Source organism: Tachyglossus aculeatus, chromosome 11, assembly GCF_015852505.1.
Source record: "Tachyglossus aculeatus isolate mTacAcu1 chromosome 11, mTacAcu1.pri, whole genome shotgun sequence".
Classification (NCBI taxonomy): domain Eukaryota; kingdom Metazoa; phylum Chordata; class Mammalia; order Monotremata; family Tachyglossidae; genus Tachyglossus; species Tachyglossus aculeatus.
The window spans coordinates 63,329,375-63,347,724 of record NC_052076.1 but is presented as its reverse complement, the minus strand read 5'-3'; the positions used below and the strand labels follow the sequence as shown (position 1 = coordinate 63,347,724).

At 39.0% G+C, this 18,350-nt stretch overlaps 1 protein-coding gene across 2 annotated transcripts in view; it reads left to right on the top strand.

The window, feature by feature from the left end:
* URI1 (URI1 prefoldin like chaperone) overlaps positions 1-18,350 on the top strand; it is an 86,330-nt gene that overhangs the window by 28,551 nt on the left and 39,429 nt on the right. The window contains exon 2 of one of the 2 annotated variants that reach the window (XM_038754192.1): positions 9,915-9,949. The exons of the other annotated variant lie outside the window; for it this stretch is intronic. Within the exon in view, the coding sequence (XP_038610120.1) occupies positions 9,915-9,949 (35 nt within the window). The remainder of the gene's footprint in view (positions 1-9,914; positions 9,950-18,350) is intronic. 2 annotated transcript variants of the gene reach the window in all.

Sequence of the window (18,350 nt, the reverse complement as noted above, 5' to 3'; positions counted from 1 at the left end):
CAAGTGTTTCCAAAATACTCCTTAGGTGAAATACTTGTGGTTGTAAAATACTTTCTGAACACATGCTAGCATAAAATATGGAATGAGAGTACAGTTTTTTTTAGAAAAAATGTGGAAGTTGTATATGCCATTAACTGCATTATGGGCTGTGCTGCCCAGTCATCTTCTCACTAGAGAAGATTGTTCGGTTTTTTGTTTTTTTTTTTGTACATGATTTGGATAAAGCTAAGTAAATTGTGTGGTGGAGCTGAAATGCTCTTTATTGTTTTTTCTTTTGAAACATTTTTACTGATGTTGAAAAAATCCAAATTTTGACTGGCAGGCTTTGAAAGATTTAAACATGAGATTCTCCAATCCCATTAAGGTACTATTCCTTTATTAATACCAGATAAGCTAACACCATTGGATCATCTACTCCCCCAATCTTTCCCCTGCTTAAAGAGTATAAAAATTGCTCATTAACTGAAAAGAAATTGCATTAAGAAACTGGAATGCCCTTTTCACTTAGTGAGTTAATGAATCCAGGACTACCTTATTTCTCAGTTATCTCCTATTTGTTAGTATTTTTGAAGTTCTTTCTTGAACTACTATGTTTTCCACATCATTTTCAAGCAGCTTATGAGTATTCTCTGTTCCCAAAATGAATATATATAGTAAGAGAACTTTGAATTTTGTACCTTTCTTTTTCCCCAAGTGGTTCAGAGCATTTTGCACACATTGTGTTCTCACAAGCTGCCTAGGATCCTGATGTCAGCTTCCAGCCTAAACCTTATCAAGTCTGAAAGGGAAACTTCACTCCTTTTCACATTTCCTTTTCACTCCTTTTAGACTGTGAGCCCACTGTTGGGTAGGGACTGTCTCTATATGTTGCCAATTTGTACTTCCCAAGCGCTTAGTACAGTGCTCTGCACATAGTAAGCGCTCAATAAATACGATTGATGATGATGTGTTGTGATAACCGGAAGGTTGCTAGGACTACCTGACCTTGTGAAAGGTGAGAGGTCACTAAAGGGGGCAGGAGGGGGCCAAGTCAGGCCAAACTTGGTAGCCTCTTTAACCCCTCCTGAGCCAACCCTGGGGACTGTGGACTGTGTCTGCCCCAGGCAGTATTGTTCTGGCTTCCTCTACCCACGTCATTTTCTGGGTAGTAAATTTAGGGTACACTAATTCCTTGAAAACATTTCACAGCACCCACATATCCTTTCCTTTCACTTCTGAGGCAGATTCAATTTTTAAAGCGCAGATAGTCTCTTTATTCTCTGCTCCGTTAGTCAAATTTCAGTCCTAAGAATGGCAGTTCAGCAATCCATCAGGTTATCATCATCATCATCATCATCAATCGTATTTACTGAGCGCTTACTATGTGCAGAGCACTGTACTAAGCTCTTGGGAAGTACAAATTGGCAACATATAGAGACAGTCCCTACCCAACAGTGGGCTCACAGTCTAAAAGGGGGAGACAGAGAACAAAACCAAACATACTAATAAAATAAATAGGATAGACAATCACACCTGCCTCTCCCCTCCCCCCTGCAAGCCTTCACTCCCTTTCAAGTGATTGATGCTTGGCTGGACTACTTTATTTAACTGTCTGTCTCCCCCGCCAGATACTGTAAGCTCCTTGAGGGCGGAAGAGTCAGTGGTCATGGGTTCAAATCCCAGCTCCGCCAATTGTCAGCTGTGTGACTGGGCAAGTCACTTCACTTCTCTGTGCCTGTTACCTCATCTGTAAAATGGGGATTGACTGTGAGTCCTCCGTGGAACAACCTGATCGCTTTGTAGCCTCCCCAGCGCTTAGAACAGTGCTTTGCACATAGTAAGTGCTTAGTAAATGCTGCTGTTATTATTATTATGTACCCTTTTAGCATAACACCATGCTCTGCAAACAGTAGATGCTCAGTAAATGCTCTCGATGGAATGATTACACGTCCCCGAAAGGATTCACCGCCATCCCGAAGATACCTGTGATCTAATTTGATAGTAGGGATTTTATGTTCGATATTAATGGGATGCTGGAGCCTGCTTGAACTTGACCGGCTTTTCTATTAGCTCAGCTCTCTGCCCTTTAGGAGTCAGGATGTAAGGGCTGGCCCAGGGCTGTGCAAATCTCTGCACAGAGATCTTACAGGAAAGTATCTCTGCCTTTACCCGTGGGCCCTTGCAACAGTGTGGTGGGTCAGGTTGGGCGGCTAGGGTCTGAATGACGGTTCAGGTTGGTGGGCGCTCCACTGAGTGAATGAAAGCATCTCTGCCGGCCACTCTTCAAGTATTTAAATGCCCTTCCACATCTCCGAAGGGCCTAGAGATCTGCAAAGGTTCTGCACCTTCAGGCCTCTGGACCTTTCTCCGTACATCGGAATTTTGAGTCGGAGCAGGTAAGGAGACTTGTTGAAGGCTCCGGCCTTCAGTGGGTTGCGGGGGCGGCTTCTGCTACTACTACTACTACTACTACTACTGCTACTACTGGGGTGGGATGAGGCACAGAAACAGGCAGTCCTCTCTTTTAGGACACAGTTCTTGAGGCCAAAATCCTGGTTCTAACCCCGGCTCTAGCCACTGGTCTGCCATTACAATAGTTATGGTAATTAAGTGCTTATAATGTTCCAGGCACCGTAAAAGCGCTGGGGTGGATACAAGCAAGTCCCTGTCCCATGTGGGGCTCACAGATTCAAACCCCCCTTTATGGATGAGGTAATTGAGGTGCAGAGGAGTGAAGTGACTTGCCCAAGATCACATAGAAGACAAATGGCAGAGCCGGGATTAGAACCCGTGGCTTTCTGACCCCCAGGCCTGTGCTCTATCCACTAAGCCATGCTGTGTGACCTTGGGCAAGTCACTTAACTTCTCTGTGCATCAGTTACCTCATCTGTGAAATGGGGATAAGAGTGTAAGCCCCATGTGGGACAGGGACCGTCCAACCCGATTTGCTTGTATGTACCCCAGCGCATAGCACATAGTAAGCACTTAACAAGTACCATAATTATTATTATTATTATTAAAACTGAACCAATGTTCCTAATAATAATAATGGCATTTATTAAGCACTTACTATGTGCAAAGCACTGTTCTAAGTGCTGGATGGGGGCTCGGTGCTTGAACTACGGTTGGATACCCTATTTTTACCAAAATGACAGAGGATTATGTGTTCAGTCGATGATAGATCAGTGCTTAGTCTCCTGGCAACATAGCGCCCAATAAATGCCAGTAATCAATACCAAACTACAGCTGCATTAGCTGTAGCCACAGAGATCACCTACAATCGGAAAGCCGACCGACTCTTTAATGGCTTTTGTTAAGCACTTATGTGTCGAGCGGGATGGATACAAATAAGTCAGGTCAGACACAGTATGGTCCTTATCCCCCGTGGGGCTCACATTATAATTTGGAGGGCGTAAGATTTAATCCCCATGTGACAGATAAGGAACCTGAGGCACAAAAGAGGGGAGTGATTGATCTTGGCCACACAGCCGGCCAGTGGCAGAGCGGGGATTAGAACCCAGGTCTTCCGACTCGCGTGCCTAGTCTCTTTCCATTTAGGCCACACTGTTTCCTCCTTGATTTGAAGTAAAGTGGATGTCAACCCATGGCTTCCCCATTGCCCCGCAAGCACCCTCCACGCCCTTAGAGTTTAATCCAATGTGTCCAAAGGGAGAAGCAGTGTACATTTAGAAACATAATTGCTATTTGTAACTCAGACTTTTTAAGTTGAGGACTGCCTTACTAAATACTTTAGATTTCTAGTGTGGAACCCAGCAAGAAAACAGTCCATTGACCTTGGAGGGGTGGACTCTATGGCTCTATGGTGTACCGTTTCCTTTCATTCTTACATTTGTTGTCCGCTTTCTAGGTGCCAAGTCTGCTCTAAGTACTAGGATAGATGCAAAATAATCAGGTTGAACACAGACCCCTATCCCACACAGGGCTCCCAGTCTTAATCCCCATTTTACAGATGAGTTAACTGAGGCCCGGAGAAGTTAATTGGCTCTCCCGAGGTCACCCTGCAGACAAATGGTGGAGCCAGGATTTAGAACCAAGGTCCTTCTGACTCCCGGGCCTGTCTTCTATCCATTTGTCCACTCTGCTTTTCCTTTATGACAGTGCTTTATTAAAGAATGGAGAGAGTTGCCGAAAAAAGAGGGAGGTAAGGAGTCTGTATGGACCATATGTATAATAAAGGATGACCCAGATATTCATTTTGATCCTTCATTTGGAGATACATCTATTACTTTGCATGGAGAGTATAGGAGCCCAATTGGCTGCTGCTCTACAAAGGTGGTAACTCATGTGAAAAGATTGTTTAGAAAATGAACCATCTTGAATAGGTTGAAACTATCTTTGGATTTTTCACAGTGGGTAGACATAGGAGTTCATTGTAATCAATTTTTTTGTGTTTTAAAAATGCAATCTCAGAAAATTATTTGTAAAACAGCTGGATTCAAAACTTCTCTTAAATGAAAATCGTCTTCCAGTGAAGTTTCAGTGCCAAAAATATCATGATCTGTCAAGGGAAGAATAGACTCAGGCCTGGGAGTTGAGAACCTGGATTCTAATCCTGGATCCGACACTTGTTTGTCAAGTGACCTTGGGCATGTCACTTAATCTCTGTGCCTCGGTTATCTGTAAAATGGGGATGAAGATTGTGAGCCCTGTGTGGGACAGGGACTGTGACCAATCTGATTAACTTGTAGCTGCCCCCAGCTCTTAGTATAACGTGTGGCACATAGTAAGCACTTACATGCAGTGAAAATAAAAAGCAAAAACCAAAGCATTCTTCTAGATCCATTGGCTGCGGGCTACTCCTAGTTTCCTTCTCACGGGGGCAGTTTTGAAAGCAAGGTTAAAACTAAAAAATACATATTAAAATGAATTTAGAATGAAGTTCATGCAGGTATTAAACCAATATAAAAGCTTACATTTTGTATTTTCAAGTCAGTTCTTTAGAAGTAAAGAATTTCAGATGAAACCTTTTGACAGAGACTTTTGACTTAAAACATTTTGCAAGCTGGGTTGTTCTCATGTTTTTGATTTCATTGTCTCATAGGTTGATGCCCCCTTGTGGTTCTTTACCAAAATTAATGGCACAAAGTGAAATAAAGTACCAAAACCCCCTATTTTCCCCTTGGCACATTATGTGATGTTTCAATTATGCAACATTCCTTTCTAAGAGAAAAGGAGAGAAAAGTTCTTGGTCTTCATCTTAAAACAAAATAGCCCTCCTCTCCAAGTAATCTTGATTACCTTTTAAAAGTTAATTTCTTGATGGTCTTATTACTTAAAATGATATTTACTGTGTGCCTGTTCGGCTGAAACGAATATAAGGAAATAGGTTAGGCTTTTGTATATTGCATTCTGAACGGATCTCAATTTAGGGACATCTAAGTATTGTATTTACCTTTTTTTGATTTCTTAAACTGCATTGTAAAATATTTTAAGTTCGACCAAACAGTGATAGATTACAAAGAGGAACACTTAGTGGTACTTAATGAGCGCTTAACTGTGTGCGGAGCACTGTACTAAGCACCAGGGAGAGAACAGTCCAACAGAATTAGCAGACATGTACCCTGTCCATAATGGGCTTGCAGTCAAGAGGGGAATGGCAATCCTATTTGTGCTTTTCTGTGATTACCATTTATTCATTTCTACCTCATTATCTGGAGGGACTAACACCATATAAATGTATGGATTTTGCCAGTAAGCATTGATATTTTCAGTACAGTTCATATTTTACAAGAAGTTTATTAAGGATATTAAGTAAGAATATTTTTAGTGGCTGTGGAGAACAGAATCTGAGCAGAGCATAACAGGAATAGTAATTAATAATTATAATATTTGTTAAGCACTTACTATGTACCAAGCTCTGTACTTAGAACTGGGGTAGATACAAGATATTTTGGCTGAACACAGGTCCTGTATCGTAAGGGTCACAATCTAGGTAGGAGGGAGTAGGATTTAGTCTTCACCTTACAAATGAGGAAACTGAGGCACAGAGTAGTTAAGTGCATTGCCCCAAGGTTGCACAACAGTTATGCGGCTGAGCTGAGATTAGGATGCAGGTTCTCTGACTCCCAAGTCTGTGCTTTTCCCATTAGGGCATGTTGCTTATAATATTTCACATAAATTAGTACTTTCCACCTGTTTTAGATTTTTGCTTTACCTAAGACTACAGTAAGACATATTGAAATAGAGGTTCTCATATACTTCCAATAGATTTTTAAATAAACGGTTTCTGGTGAAGCAGCGTGGCTAGTGGAAAGAAGACCACACGGGGAGTTGGAAGGACTTAGGGTTGCATCCTGGTTCTGCTGCATATCTTTTGTGTGACCTTGGGTGTGTCACTTGATCCATCTTTAAAATAGGGATTAAATCCCACTTAGACTGTGAGCTTCATATGGGACAGGGACTCTATTCAACCTGAATATCTTGAACGTATCCCAGCGCTTAGTAGAGTGCTTGGCACATAGTAAGCACTGAACAGATATCACAATGATTATTATTAGTGTGATTAGTGTCATTGTTATTAGATTATTATTAGTCTTCTAGACTGTGAGCCCACTGTTGGGTAGGGACCGTCTCTATATGTTGCCAACTTGTACTTCCCAAGCGCTTAGTACAGTGCTCTGCACACAGTAAGCGCTCAATAAATACGATTGAATTGAATTATTAGTGACTTTTAAAATAGAAGATTGTCAGAGATTCAGTTTTCAAGTTGGGCAGGGGCATGGTCACAGCGTGTGCCCAGGGTAAGTAGCTATTCAGGCAGTCACCATCGTCCTTTTCCTAACAGCCAAACCCTTTCCGATCCTCTGAACCCTCATTTGAAAATATGCCCTCAAGTTCTTTGCTGTCTGGAAGAGTTACTGTTTCCCCCAAAATTCAATAAGTGATTACCAGGAGTAACTTCAGATGCTCAGAATCGGGCCTATAGTTTTCTTTTATATCGATGAGACGTTCTCTTTCATGGTAGCTACATATTTTGATCTTAAAATACTTGGAATTTATCTCAAAAAGCAGATTGTCAATTTTTAATGTTTTTGAAATATTTGAAAATCCATTAACTTTCAAGTGGTAAAATAAACTTGTTTTTAGTGCAAGGAAAAGGAAATTTATGTACATATTCGAAGTCTGATTTGGCCAGTCATTTTAACCAGTATGTTTTTTGAACCCTTCTCATAGGACCAGATTTTGGGGTGCCAGGGGTGGGAGGGGGAGGGAAGTATGTGTGTGTAACACATTTTCACTTGTGTCTCTTAACAAATAGAAAATGTTGCAGTAAGTTTTCTAGCGTTTTGGATAGGAATAAGGGATTGTTCATCTGACAATTACACATATGTCTGAACAGAACGTGATGAGATACTATTGGAAGCGAAGGTTGGGCACATGCACGTGAAATCAATAAAGACATAGCTGTTTGATGCAAGTTTTCCTTAATGTGAGGCTTTTTCAAGAACCTAACCTCCCCATTATAGGAGAACTGACTACTTGACTTTCCAGATTCTTCCTGTATTTAAATGTACATTTAAATGAGTTAGCATTTTTATTTCCAAAGTATCTTGAGGTTTTAAAAATAGTCGTTATTTGCCCAGTTAGGCAGTGCAAGTTTGCATTGGGTGCTTCCCCTGATTTTATTTATTTTGGCATCCGAGTTAACAAATTGCAGAAGAACACCATTGCTTCCTTTCATTTATCGAGCTGTGAGAATGCTGTCAAAAGACTCAGATTATCCCTCCTATCCCCTTTTTGAGTTTGCCTCTTCTAGATTACCTCCACTCTCAAAAATGTGACCTGTTCCACTGAAGCTTACATTTAATGCCCAACCAAGAGGCTTGATTTGGTAAATACCTGGTCTCTGCTTACATTTTAAATGTAAATCAGGACATATTTTAGTGGTATGCATTTGTCCTGCAGTCCACCAGAAGACTTCTTTCTGGTTCCAGTCTTCGGTATCCCTTCCAGGGGATATTATCTCAGAGAAGGAAAATGAAATAAAAATTGAGTGTCCGTGCCTTTTTTGGGGGTGGGGGAAGGCAGAGGTAGCAGAGAATGTGGGGTGATAGAAGAGCATATACTAGCCTACTGTTGGCTTATTTTTTTAAATATAAAGAGCATAGGGGCTTAATTTACATATTTACTAATTAAAAAGCTTCCTAGAAACATTAAGTAGACTATCTTCTCTAACCTTTAACATTGTAGCTAATGGATATAGCCTAGAAAATTTCATAGAAGGCCCTTTAAATAATGTAAAATGATTATGAATATGTAACTAGTTAATATGCGGCTACGAAAGGATTATCATGTAGAGGTTAATGAACATGCTGCTCTTATGGTTTGCAGGGCTTTTCTTTTTGTGCTTTTAGCTTACTTCATGCATGGAAAAACATGAGTTGAGAATGGAATGCATTGGTCTTTTGGGGGGCCTTGTCTTTTAATGGGGCAATTAAGTGGGTTCGTTTAAAAGGATTTTTTCAAATATTTTGATTTTCAACTTTTAGTTTGGTTTGCCTTTCATAATCATTGCCAAATCTGCAACAATGAAATGGATTGCTGTGATTTGTTTTTTTTTTTAAGCAAACAAAAAAACCCTGCCTCTTCCACATGTAAAGTTGGTACTCTTATATAGTGTCACTGTTATTACATGCTTGATAGTTTACTGGGAAAGTGTCATTCTAAAACTGACTTTTATGCTTTATTAATATGTAGTATGGTTAGGTTTCTGTTTATGGCATGTATTTTTTTTTATAAAGGATTGCCAATTTCGAAAGATAGCATGGGGGACATTTATTTTAGGAGTTTATCGTAGCATAGGAATGTAGTGTGGCAGGATTTTCTTTTAATCAGCGTGGTTTCGGGAGGTATAATGGACATGTGTGATGGAATGTGGGTCATCAGTAAAATAGAATTCAGGTTGTGGGTTTTCAACCCAGTGCTATTACTGCTGAACCGTATGATTCTGGGTAAACCAGTTAGCTTATTTGTGAACTAGTTTTCTCATCTGTACAATGGGTAAATCATGCTTTTAGGACAAGACTAGTTTTAAATTTTAAAGTGTAATATTAAAAGAAAATGATGTGCAAATGCAGCTTGAAAGTCTTGAATTAAGAAATTAAAAAATACTTTAATGCCATATGGGTGTCTCATCCATACATTAGTTGTATTCCAAGTGAAAAGGAAATTTTCTAAATTATATTTTTTGGTTTGTTTCTAGTATCCATATTTTTTCACAAAATTCCAATGCCAAAGGCCAAAAACAATGATTAGCCATTGTTAAATAGCGATACCATCTTTTAAAAATGTGTTCTGGGCTGAGTTTTTCCATTTTCTGGGGATCTGTAGTGTTGAGAATTCATGAAAAAGTGAGCTGTTCAGAGCATCTCTTTATCCTGAGTGTTTTTCTTCTCAAAATTGTAACAGAAAAGCTTTGCAGACTTCATCTGTAATGTTTGAGAATAAAAATTATTGGTGAAAACATTTGGTGATGTACTGACGGAGTGAAACATTTTCAGGCCTGTCATTTCTTTTTTAGCAAGGAAGAATGGATGCTGCATTTATATCTTGTAATTTATAGCATTTGCTTATTCTACAAAATATGTACCATTGAAAACAGGTCTGTAGATTGTACAAAATTCTAGTTATCTAATATCGTGTGTCACCTAATAGTTATGGTGCAGGTATCGTACCAAAATATGAATCGGAAAGCTGTAATTTGTTCTGCAGTTATCAGTCTGCATTAGAGTCTGATGATAAAGTGTGCTGTTTAAAAACGAACATTCACATGCCTCTGCATTGACAAATAAAAATGTATATAGCGATGCAACCAAATCTGTAAAGCTACTGTTCTAGTTTTCTGAGACATTGACATTGCAGCTGTGTGCTTAGCCTTGTTTTTTTTCATGAGCAGTTATCTGTTTTAATGACAGGTGGTCAGTAGCTGCCAAGAAAAAATCCAGCACTGGTAAGTGAAAAATGTTTCATTCCATGACTAAAATACTGATGAAGTAACCTACTTGTGTTTTAGTAAAGCAATTAGTTGTAATTCTCTGAGTCATATTTTTCCAATAGCATACTTTTTGAATGTATGCCTTTTATTATTATATTTTCCCCCTTTCAAAAGCTTTCACTTTGAGAAATCCTTGATCCAACTCAGATATTTTGGAACAGTGCCTTCCTTTTCTTTTAATTGCTCTTCTTTTTTTTTTAAGAAAGAAATTTCATAAATAGTATGGTACAGAGGGTACTGAGCCATTTTTGACCCTGACATGTTTAAAGATAATCTATTTTGGGAGGACATCTTAAATTTGTGGAGTTGGAAAATTGAAACTTGTTTAAGCGATTATGTAAATATGGTTAACGGGCAACATTTTTTCAGAGTTTTAGAAAAATCTGCAAATTGCCCAATCCTCAAAACATGCTCTCTGGACAGCACTTTTTATGTTTACATTTTTTATATATACATATAATGTGTGTGTGTGTGTATGCCTATATATACATATATATATATTTTCATACACACACCACACTGCTATTCTAAAGCGGTAAGCTATAGTTAATAGGGCACATGCATGGTAAATAACAGTTTCATATGCTTCTGAGGAAAATGTCCAATTTAATGACAAATGAAAGCTTATGCCATATTACGAATTATTATGAGGTATGGCAGTTGATTGTACAGATATCAAATTGCTATGTATCCATGCTATATTTACCAAGATTTTAGTGAGAGAACAACAGGAGCTGCCTTGATTATTGTCTGCAGGCTTATTGCAAACTCAGAGTAAACTGCCCTTTTAGTGATGAGATTAAACCTTTGGTTATACCCCACCAAGCATATAATATTTTAAATTTATTTTAAGAGGATTTTTCTTCATGCCTGAGAGATCTCTGAGGAAATAATTTATAGTTAGTGTATATCAAATGTTTTTGGTTTAAATGCAGAGAGGCTGCAAGCAGTGGATAAGAGTATAGAAAATCAGCAAAATCTGTACACATCATCATATTAAATTTTGGCTATCGGTTTACCAAACGTAATCTAAAATGAATAAGTTCTACTTTTATTTGAAAGGGTTCAAGTTCTGCATTGATTTTTCAATAAAAACAGAATTGGAGTAGCCTCCATTGATGCTACAGTTAAAGTCTCAAAATGTATATAATGGACATTTTGCGGTAGCCTTACATGCCTTTTCCATGCCATAGGATGGCTAGATGAGCTCTTATTTTAAGAAATCTTTTCATCTCCCCATGATGCCGCCATAATTTATTTTGAAGAACTAGAGGAATAGCGAGAGCTTATTTTGTCTGACCAGATTTTAAAATACATGATTTGTATATAACACAAACTTTTGTTTGAGAAGAAATTAGAAAAGTATGCACTCTAGCTTTTGAATAGACAAGAAAACCATTTTAAAACATTGGTGCACAGATTCTAGAGATGTGAACCAAGAGTAAGTTAGGGTAAAGATATAATTTGGTATAGAAGCACGTGGGCAAAATAAGGCCTAGTTTGAGCACATCAAAAAGGTGCATATCTGATCTGCAGTCAAATCAGCTTGAAAAAATGTGAAATCACGTTGCTACAGGCGAAACTCAATTCTCATATGAGAGGGAATGGACTTTCATCTTTTCTAAAAGAATAAAATGGTGAGTCCAAATTAGAAAGATGGCACGGGTGGTATTTTGTGCACTTGGATTTGCCCGCTAGAAAGAATATTGTCTGTTTAGGAAAAAAGGTAAGTTAAGGTAAATTTCCAAACAATAATCAAGACAAAAAAACCTATTACTTGTGTAGAAAGCCACTTAGTAAATAAAACCAACACTCACCATCCTTTTGACCCTAAATTATTTATTGCATTTGTATTAACTGCCCTGCCTGTAGTGTTTGAGGATAAGTTAATGTTTGCCATTTGCATAGAGAGAAATTAAAGAATAAAGACTAAAAAGTCCAACTGAGAATCATAATAGAACATAGACATGCCAGGACATTGGTAACTGGTTTTTTTTTCCTTCTTCTTTTTGGATTTTTCTGGGATCCAAATATTCTAGGAGCTTTAAAGTTCCATCTGATGGGAATTTTTGGAAGGGTGATGCATAGGTTTTAGGTATATTTCTTTTCTTGGACCGGGCCTTTTTAAGGAATTCAATTATTCGTCTTGCTCCTTATGAATAATAATAGACTCTCAGCTAGTAATATTTCCAGAGCCAGAAACTATTTATGGCCGATTAGTGGCAAAGCATGCCTATTTACATAGCAGCTCTGTTAATAAAGGGGGAGAAATCTGGACAGAGGATGGACAGGCTGCACTCCCTTGTTTCCAGGGTCTCCTCCCGCAACAGGTAAAATTAGTCAAATGGCAACATTTTAAAGTATTTATTCTGACCAGTGCCTCTTAACATCAGTCCTTACTTTACTATAATAAAACCTCATGCCAATTGTTTTGACCTAAATTCATCCCGAGTCAATCAGTCAATGGTATTAAGTGCTTACTTGTGTGCAGAGCACTGTGCTAAGCGCGTGGGAGAGAACACTGCAACAGAGTTAGCAAACACGTTCCTCACCCACAACGAGCTTACAGTCTAGAGTCCTGTGGATATTAGAAGTGAATAACAGGGGAACAACACTTTGGAGCCCTACTTTCGACTCGCGGGACGTAAGAAATTATATTCCAAAGGGTGGGCTTGGGCATGCAATATGCAGACAGAATTAACCACCTAGTATTCCATTGTATGTCCGTCTCATTTATTCAGTGTCTGCTGATCCAGTTAGTGGATTACCCATTCTCTTTGCTTCTCATTCTGCTGTCCCTTTAGGCAGTCGCTGTTCATTAGCAGTTTCGTGAAGTCGTAAGGAAGGCAGCCATCTGGTGAGATCAGTGGTTCATCCAGTCTTTTGTCTACCGACGAAGGCCCATCACACCCCCACCATGACAGCTCCTTGTCTCACTCCTCCTTGCCACCCATCCTATTGGGTGTTGATGTGGATCTTCTAGACTGTGAGCCCGTTGTTGGGTAGGGACTGTCTCTATATGTTGCCAACTTGTACTTCCCAAGCGCTTAGTACAGTGCTCTGCATGCAGTAAGCGTTCAATAAGTACGATTGATTGAATGAATGAATGATGCACCAGCTGACATTCTCTGGCTTTACCCCATCCGTAGTCTGTTACGGACCTCTCCTTCCTAACTCTAACCAAATTTAGACTGATGCTTTAATTTTCCGTCTCCATTACTTCACATTCTCTATGCCTGTCCGCAGGAAGGTGGCCAGGGAATGATGAACTGAAACTCCAGATTTATTTTGAGGATTTTTTTCGGTAACCGCCTCAGTTTCAGGTTTAGTGTGGGAGAAGGTTAAAATTATGATGGAAATAAGACTATATGGAATCTATTTATGCCGCCCTCATGCAGAAACCCTCCCATCCCTAAACCAATTGAAAGTGGGCTGTAATTTCCTCTGGTACTTCATCTTTGGTCAACGTTTCCATTTCATTGTTGTTTACTTCTAATGATGATGATGATGGTGGCATTTAAGCACTTACTATGTGCCAAGCACTGATGTGAACGCTAGGATAGTTCCAAGGTTCTCAGGTTATCCCACTTGTGGCTCACAGTCTTGATTTCCATTTTATAGATGAGGTAACTGAGGCACAGAGAAGTCAAGTGACTGGCCCAAAGTCACACAGCTGACAGGTGGCGGAGTCAGGATTAGAACCCACGACCTCTGACTCCCAAGCCCTTGCTCTTTCCACTAAGCCACGCTGCTTCCTTAATTTCAGGAGTAATTGTTAATATAGGTTTAACCAAAGTGATCTGGAAACTAAAGATACTTCAGTTGTTAGTGAAAGGACCCTGATAAATTGAGCTGTAATGATGCACATTAGAGTAAAAAGTACTCAATGTTTCATTAGTTATCTCTCCCTAGTTTATATGTTCATTACCTTTTAGTAGTTTTGAATGTACAAGGTACTTGTTTTTAAAAAGTGCTTTTTTGTACTATGTATTTTACAAATTGGCCCAAATAAAAGTTAATTTAGTCGACATTAAATTTACCAAGGGTTTTAAAATCACTCCTCCCAACCAGTAGGTGAGGCCTGTTCAGAAAGGAAACTAGAACATGGTGATGCAAAAAGTCACCAAGTGAATAGTGGTAGGCATGATAGGAGCCTATTTAAATAATAATAATAATAATGATGGTATTTATTAAGCGCTTACTATGTGCAGAGCACTCTTCTAAGCGCAGGGGTGGTTACAGGGTGATCAGGTTGTCCCACAGTCTTAATCCCCATTTTACAGATGAGGTCACTGAGGCACAGAGAAGTTAAGTGACTTGCCCAAAGTCACATAGCTGACAATTGGCGGAGCTGGGATTTGAACCCATGACCACTGACTCCAAAGCCCATGCTCTTTCCACTGAGCCATGCTGCTAAAGTCCCTCACACACCACAGTACACTGACTACGTTGCTTTCAGTTGCCAGTTAATCCAAGACCTTTCCATTTCCACTCTTCCCTTTCCTTTTTGCTGTTTTTCAGTCTCTAGATAACCTCTCTAGCGTAAGCTGAATAACTAACTCAGAGTTTGATTCTGTTGTCACAGATGCACACATCTGCAAGGCTTGTGTGAATTCAATAAAAATTTACTCTTGATGACCATAGCAGTGGTCATCAGTTAAAATTAATATTTGTGAAGGGTGTCCTTTTTCTATCCTAGACATTTCAGTTCTCAAAGTAAACTTGAGTCGAGAGTTGCCACGCTTTCCAAATACCTATCCAGATACAGGGGAAAAAAAGCAAGTGGAAGTCATTAAAAACCAAACACTTAACTTTCGGAAAAATAGCAATTTAATATTTTCTATAATAGTAGAAAGATTACATAAAAAAAGGCTAAGTGGAAGAAGTCTCCCAAAGAGAAAAATGCCTATTTCTGTTCAGGTAACACTGAATTGCTTCAGCAGTTGCGCTTCCTTGGCTTATGAAAAGCATCAGATGCCACACTTTGGCTTTATGGGGAGCTTTCTAATTTCTGTAGTTTGTGGGAATGACTTTTTTTTTTATAACAGTGTTAATTTGTTTTCAAATTTACTCATTAAAAGAAACAAAAATACCCAAGTGGGTATTTATGCAAGCACAAGTCTGACCATATTTGTTTCCTAGAAATTAGCCAGTTAATAAGAGAATACTTTGTCCTTAACAGTAGGCTTCATGCATCTTTATTTATCCTATTTTGGTCTTTTTTTTCGGGGTGTGGGGGGGTGAGGGAGGAGGAAGGGTTGTTTTGTTGGCAGAGGATGTTTGAAAAATGCTAAGTGGTTTGTTGAAACTGACTTCCTATCACATTTTCTTCCTTGTGAGGCTTTTTAACCCTAAAGCCAAACTTTTTGGGCCAGGATTTTGCAACTAGGGTTAAAATCTTCATTCTTCTTTTAGAAATTCAGAGTTGGTCCCAGAATTCCTTATGTCACCTACTCATGCGATGTAGAATTGGCTCTTTGCGACAAGGTCTGTTTTTGTCAGTTTACATTTAAGAAGAAGATAGGAGATTTTGAGACATCATGTTTATGATTTTTTTTCGCAATATTTTGTGACAGCTTTTCTCAGGGGACCAGTATTGAGCTTTACCGCTCAAGGTTGTCTTGTCTGACACAGACTTATGTGTGCTTTTTTCTTTTTTTTTTTGTTTTTCCGGGTTGGTAGAGAAGGCGGGATTAAAGACATTTGGAGACTAATAGAAGTCTATGATCGACAGGACTCAGAAAAGGAAGCGCTGGCTTTATTAATTTACCCTACTATTGCTAAGAGGAGTCCCTTCTATGGATTAGCAAAAATTTCTTAGGCTGTTGAAGTGTTTTGCATTATGGGTAAAGTTCTTAATGGCAAAATGAAATAAACATGATTTAGGACTGAAACATTCTTCATGAAATTTAGGACGTCTTCTACCCTGGATCATGTTTGAAAGGAATGGGTATGGTCTTTTTAATATTTCCAACCAAATCTGAAAACATTAAACCCACTACACTTTTATCTCCAAATAAATAATTTCTAAATACCAGCCACGAAATAGACAGGAAACACAGTCTTTTAAAACCTGAACAAGAACGTTCACTTCCGCATTAAAGGATCCCAGAAAAAGATTCTGAATAATGCCATCCCCATCACCTGCTATTTTGGGTGGTTAAAGAAACAATTTCCAGCAAAGTTCTGCATGAAAAGTAAATTGGAAAAACATTTCACAGTCTTTCCAATAACCAGAATACATTAACCATAGGTAAATAAACAATGAAATAAAATCGCTGGAGTTGATTGCACCTCCGTATGGAAAGGGCTTTTCCTATTTACCTACATAAGTTGAGTTGGTGTCCTATCCGTGTGGTATGCCCCAGGAGCTGAGCTATCCTGGAGTGAATTATTATTTGAACGGCTATTTGGCTATCACTCCTCTTTCACTGGACAGCCCAACTCACTGACTAATGCAACTTTTAAAAGAAGGGATCTTCAAGCTGTAATTCCCTGCTTTGTCAGAAACGCTGCTTGACTCCCAACCCACCTAGTTTGTAACAATAAGGAGAGCCTATCTGCTCAGTGACCCCATTTGGAGCTTTTTTCTCTCCCCTTGAGGTTTCTTTAAATTTTATTTTAGTTTTAAGCAGGTTCAGAGTGATAGCATTTTGAGAGCATCGGGAGGAAGGTACCCAGATGATGAGCAAAAAATAGGTGGGCCCCTCAGACAAACTGTCCTCAAGTGTTTCCACAGATTTGTTCAGATCAGAATTCTTACCGATGGGTTTTCAACTGAATATATGTGACCTGGAGCATTTCAAATTGATTAAAGGGAGATTTTTGGTTTTGCTTTCTGGATATGAGTTCCATAATTGAGACCTCTGCTTCTGAATGTGACATTTTTTATAGGAAGTGTCTGTCTCTACAGTAGATTTCCTGAAACAGAATGGAAACTATAATATTTCCCTTTTCTACTTGAGCTGGACTTAGGGTATCTCCAAAATATTTCTTTGGCCAGTATTTTGTGCATAAGCAGCTGAGCTCTAGGGGGAAAAATACAAAATAGATAAATGTGATGAACATATAAGTAGTTTACTGGGTTTCATCATCTGTGGATAGAAAAGGGTAAAGCTTTTCTTTTAAAAGTACATTTTTTGGTACTTTACAGAGGTAGAACTTTGCTTTTATCAATCTGTAATGCTTATAATCCATTTATGATATTCCCTACAAAGTTCCCTAGAGTGGCAACTTTGCCACTCTAATTTTCCAAAATGTAGCTTTGCCAGGAAGATTCTCCAGATGCATTTGACCAGCTTTGAAAGCAAAGAGGAGACAGAGCATTGAGGCAGGCAAAGCGTGGCCCTGGGAGTCAAGACCTGGATTTTAGTTACAATTTAAAGGCTGATTCGCTAGTCGACCCTATGTACCGTTTTTTTGTATCATTTCGTGACTCTATACCCTAGTTTCTCTGCATACAAAATGAGGTTATTGATCCTTGGCCCACAGAGCAGGGATGCTTGAGATATTTGCAGAATATCTGGAAATGTTCAGATTAAAGGCGCAGTCAATTTTCCAATAACATGTGCCTATTGGAAGGAACAGTTGTGGGCATTTGTGTGGCTTTGGTCAGAGCATGGATATAACAACGTGTTATATCAACACACTGAACATATGAAGGGGTTCTTCATGAACCTAACTTCCGTGTTATCGGCAGACTGACTGTACTGTGTCAAGTCATGACAGTATTACAAGCAATAATGATAGCTTACGGCTATAAAAGATTTGATTGAGGTTTCGTTTTCACATCAGTTTAGAAAGGTCCATATTTATTCAGGAATACTTACTGAGTATTGTGTAGCAGAGCACTGTACTAAGCACTTGGGAGAGTTCAGAAACCAGATTATGAACTGAAATCAGTTGACTCTCGCAGGATTCAGAGCCATTTATCAGTTATTCTTAAACTTTTTCTGGTAAGCACACCTGGAGGCATTTGGCTAACTTTTAGGCAACCATCAGATTTTATATTTAGGCTCCTCTGGTCCAAAACCAGTATTCTGTATGGATCAGCATCATCATGCTTGTTTTCTTCTTCCCTTTTTGTCAGTTCTATCCAAACAACGATGGGTTAGCATAGAAGAAGCTTGCCAGACCTTAAATCTTGCACTGTGAATTTATAATAGAATTGTATTTCCCCATGCATTTTCACATCAGTTATCTTGTCCTGATGACATTCATGTGAGATAGGAAAAGGCAGGAAACTGAGGCATAGAGTGGTTAAGCTACTTGCGGAAGGTTACACCATGGGGCAGTGGCTGAACTGTGGCTAGAACCCAGGTCTCCTGATTCCCAGACTCTCTCTACTAGATTTCTT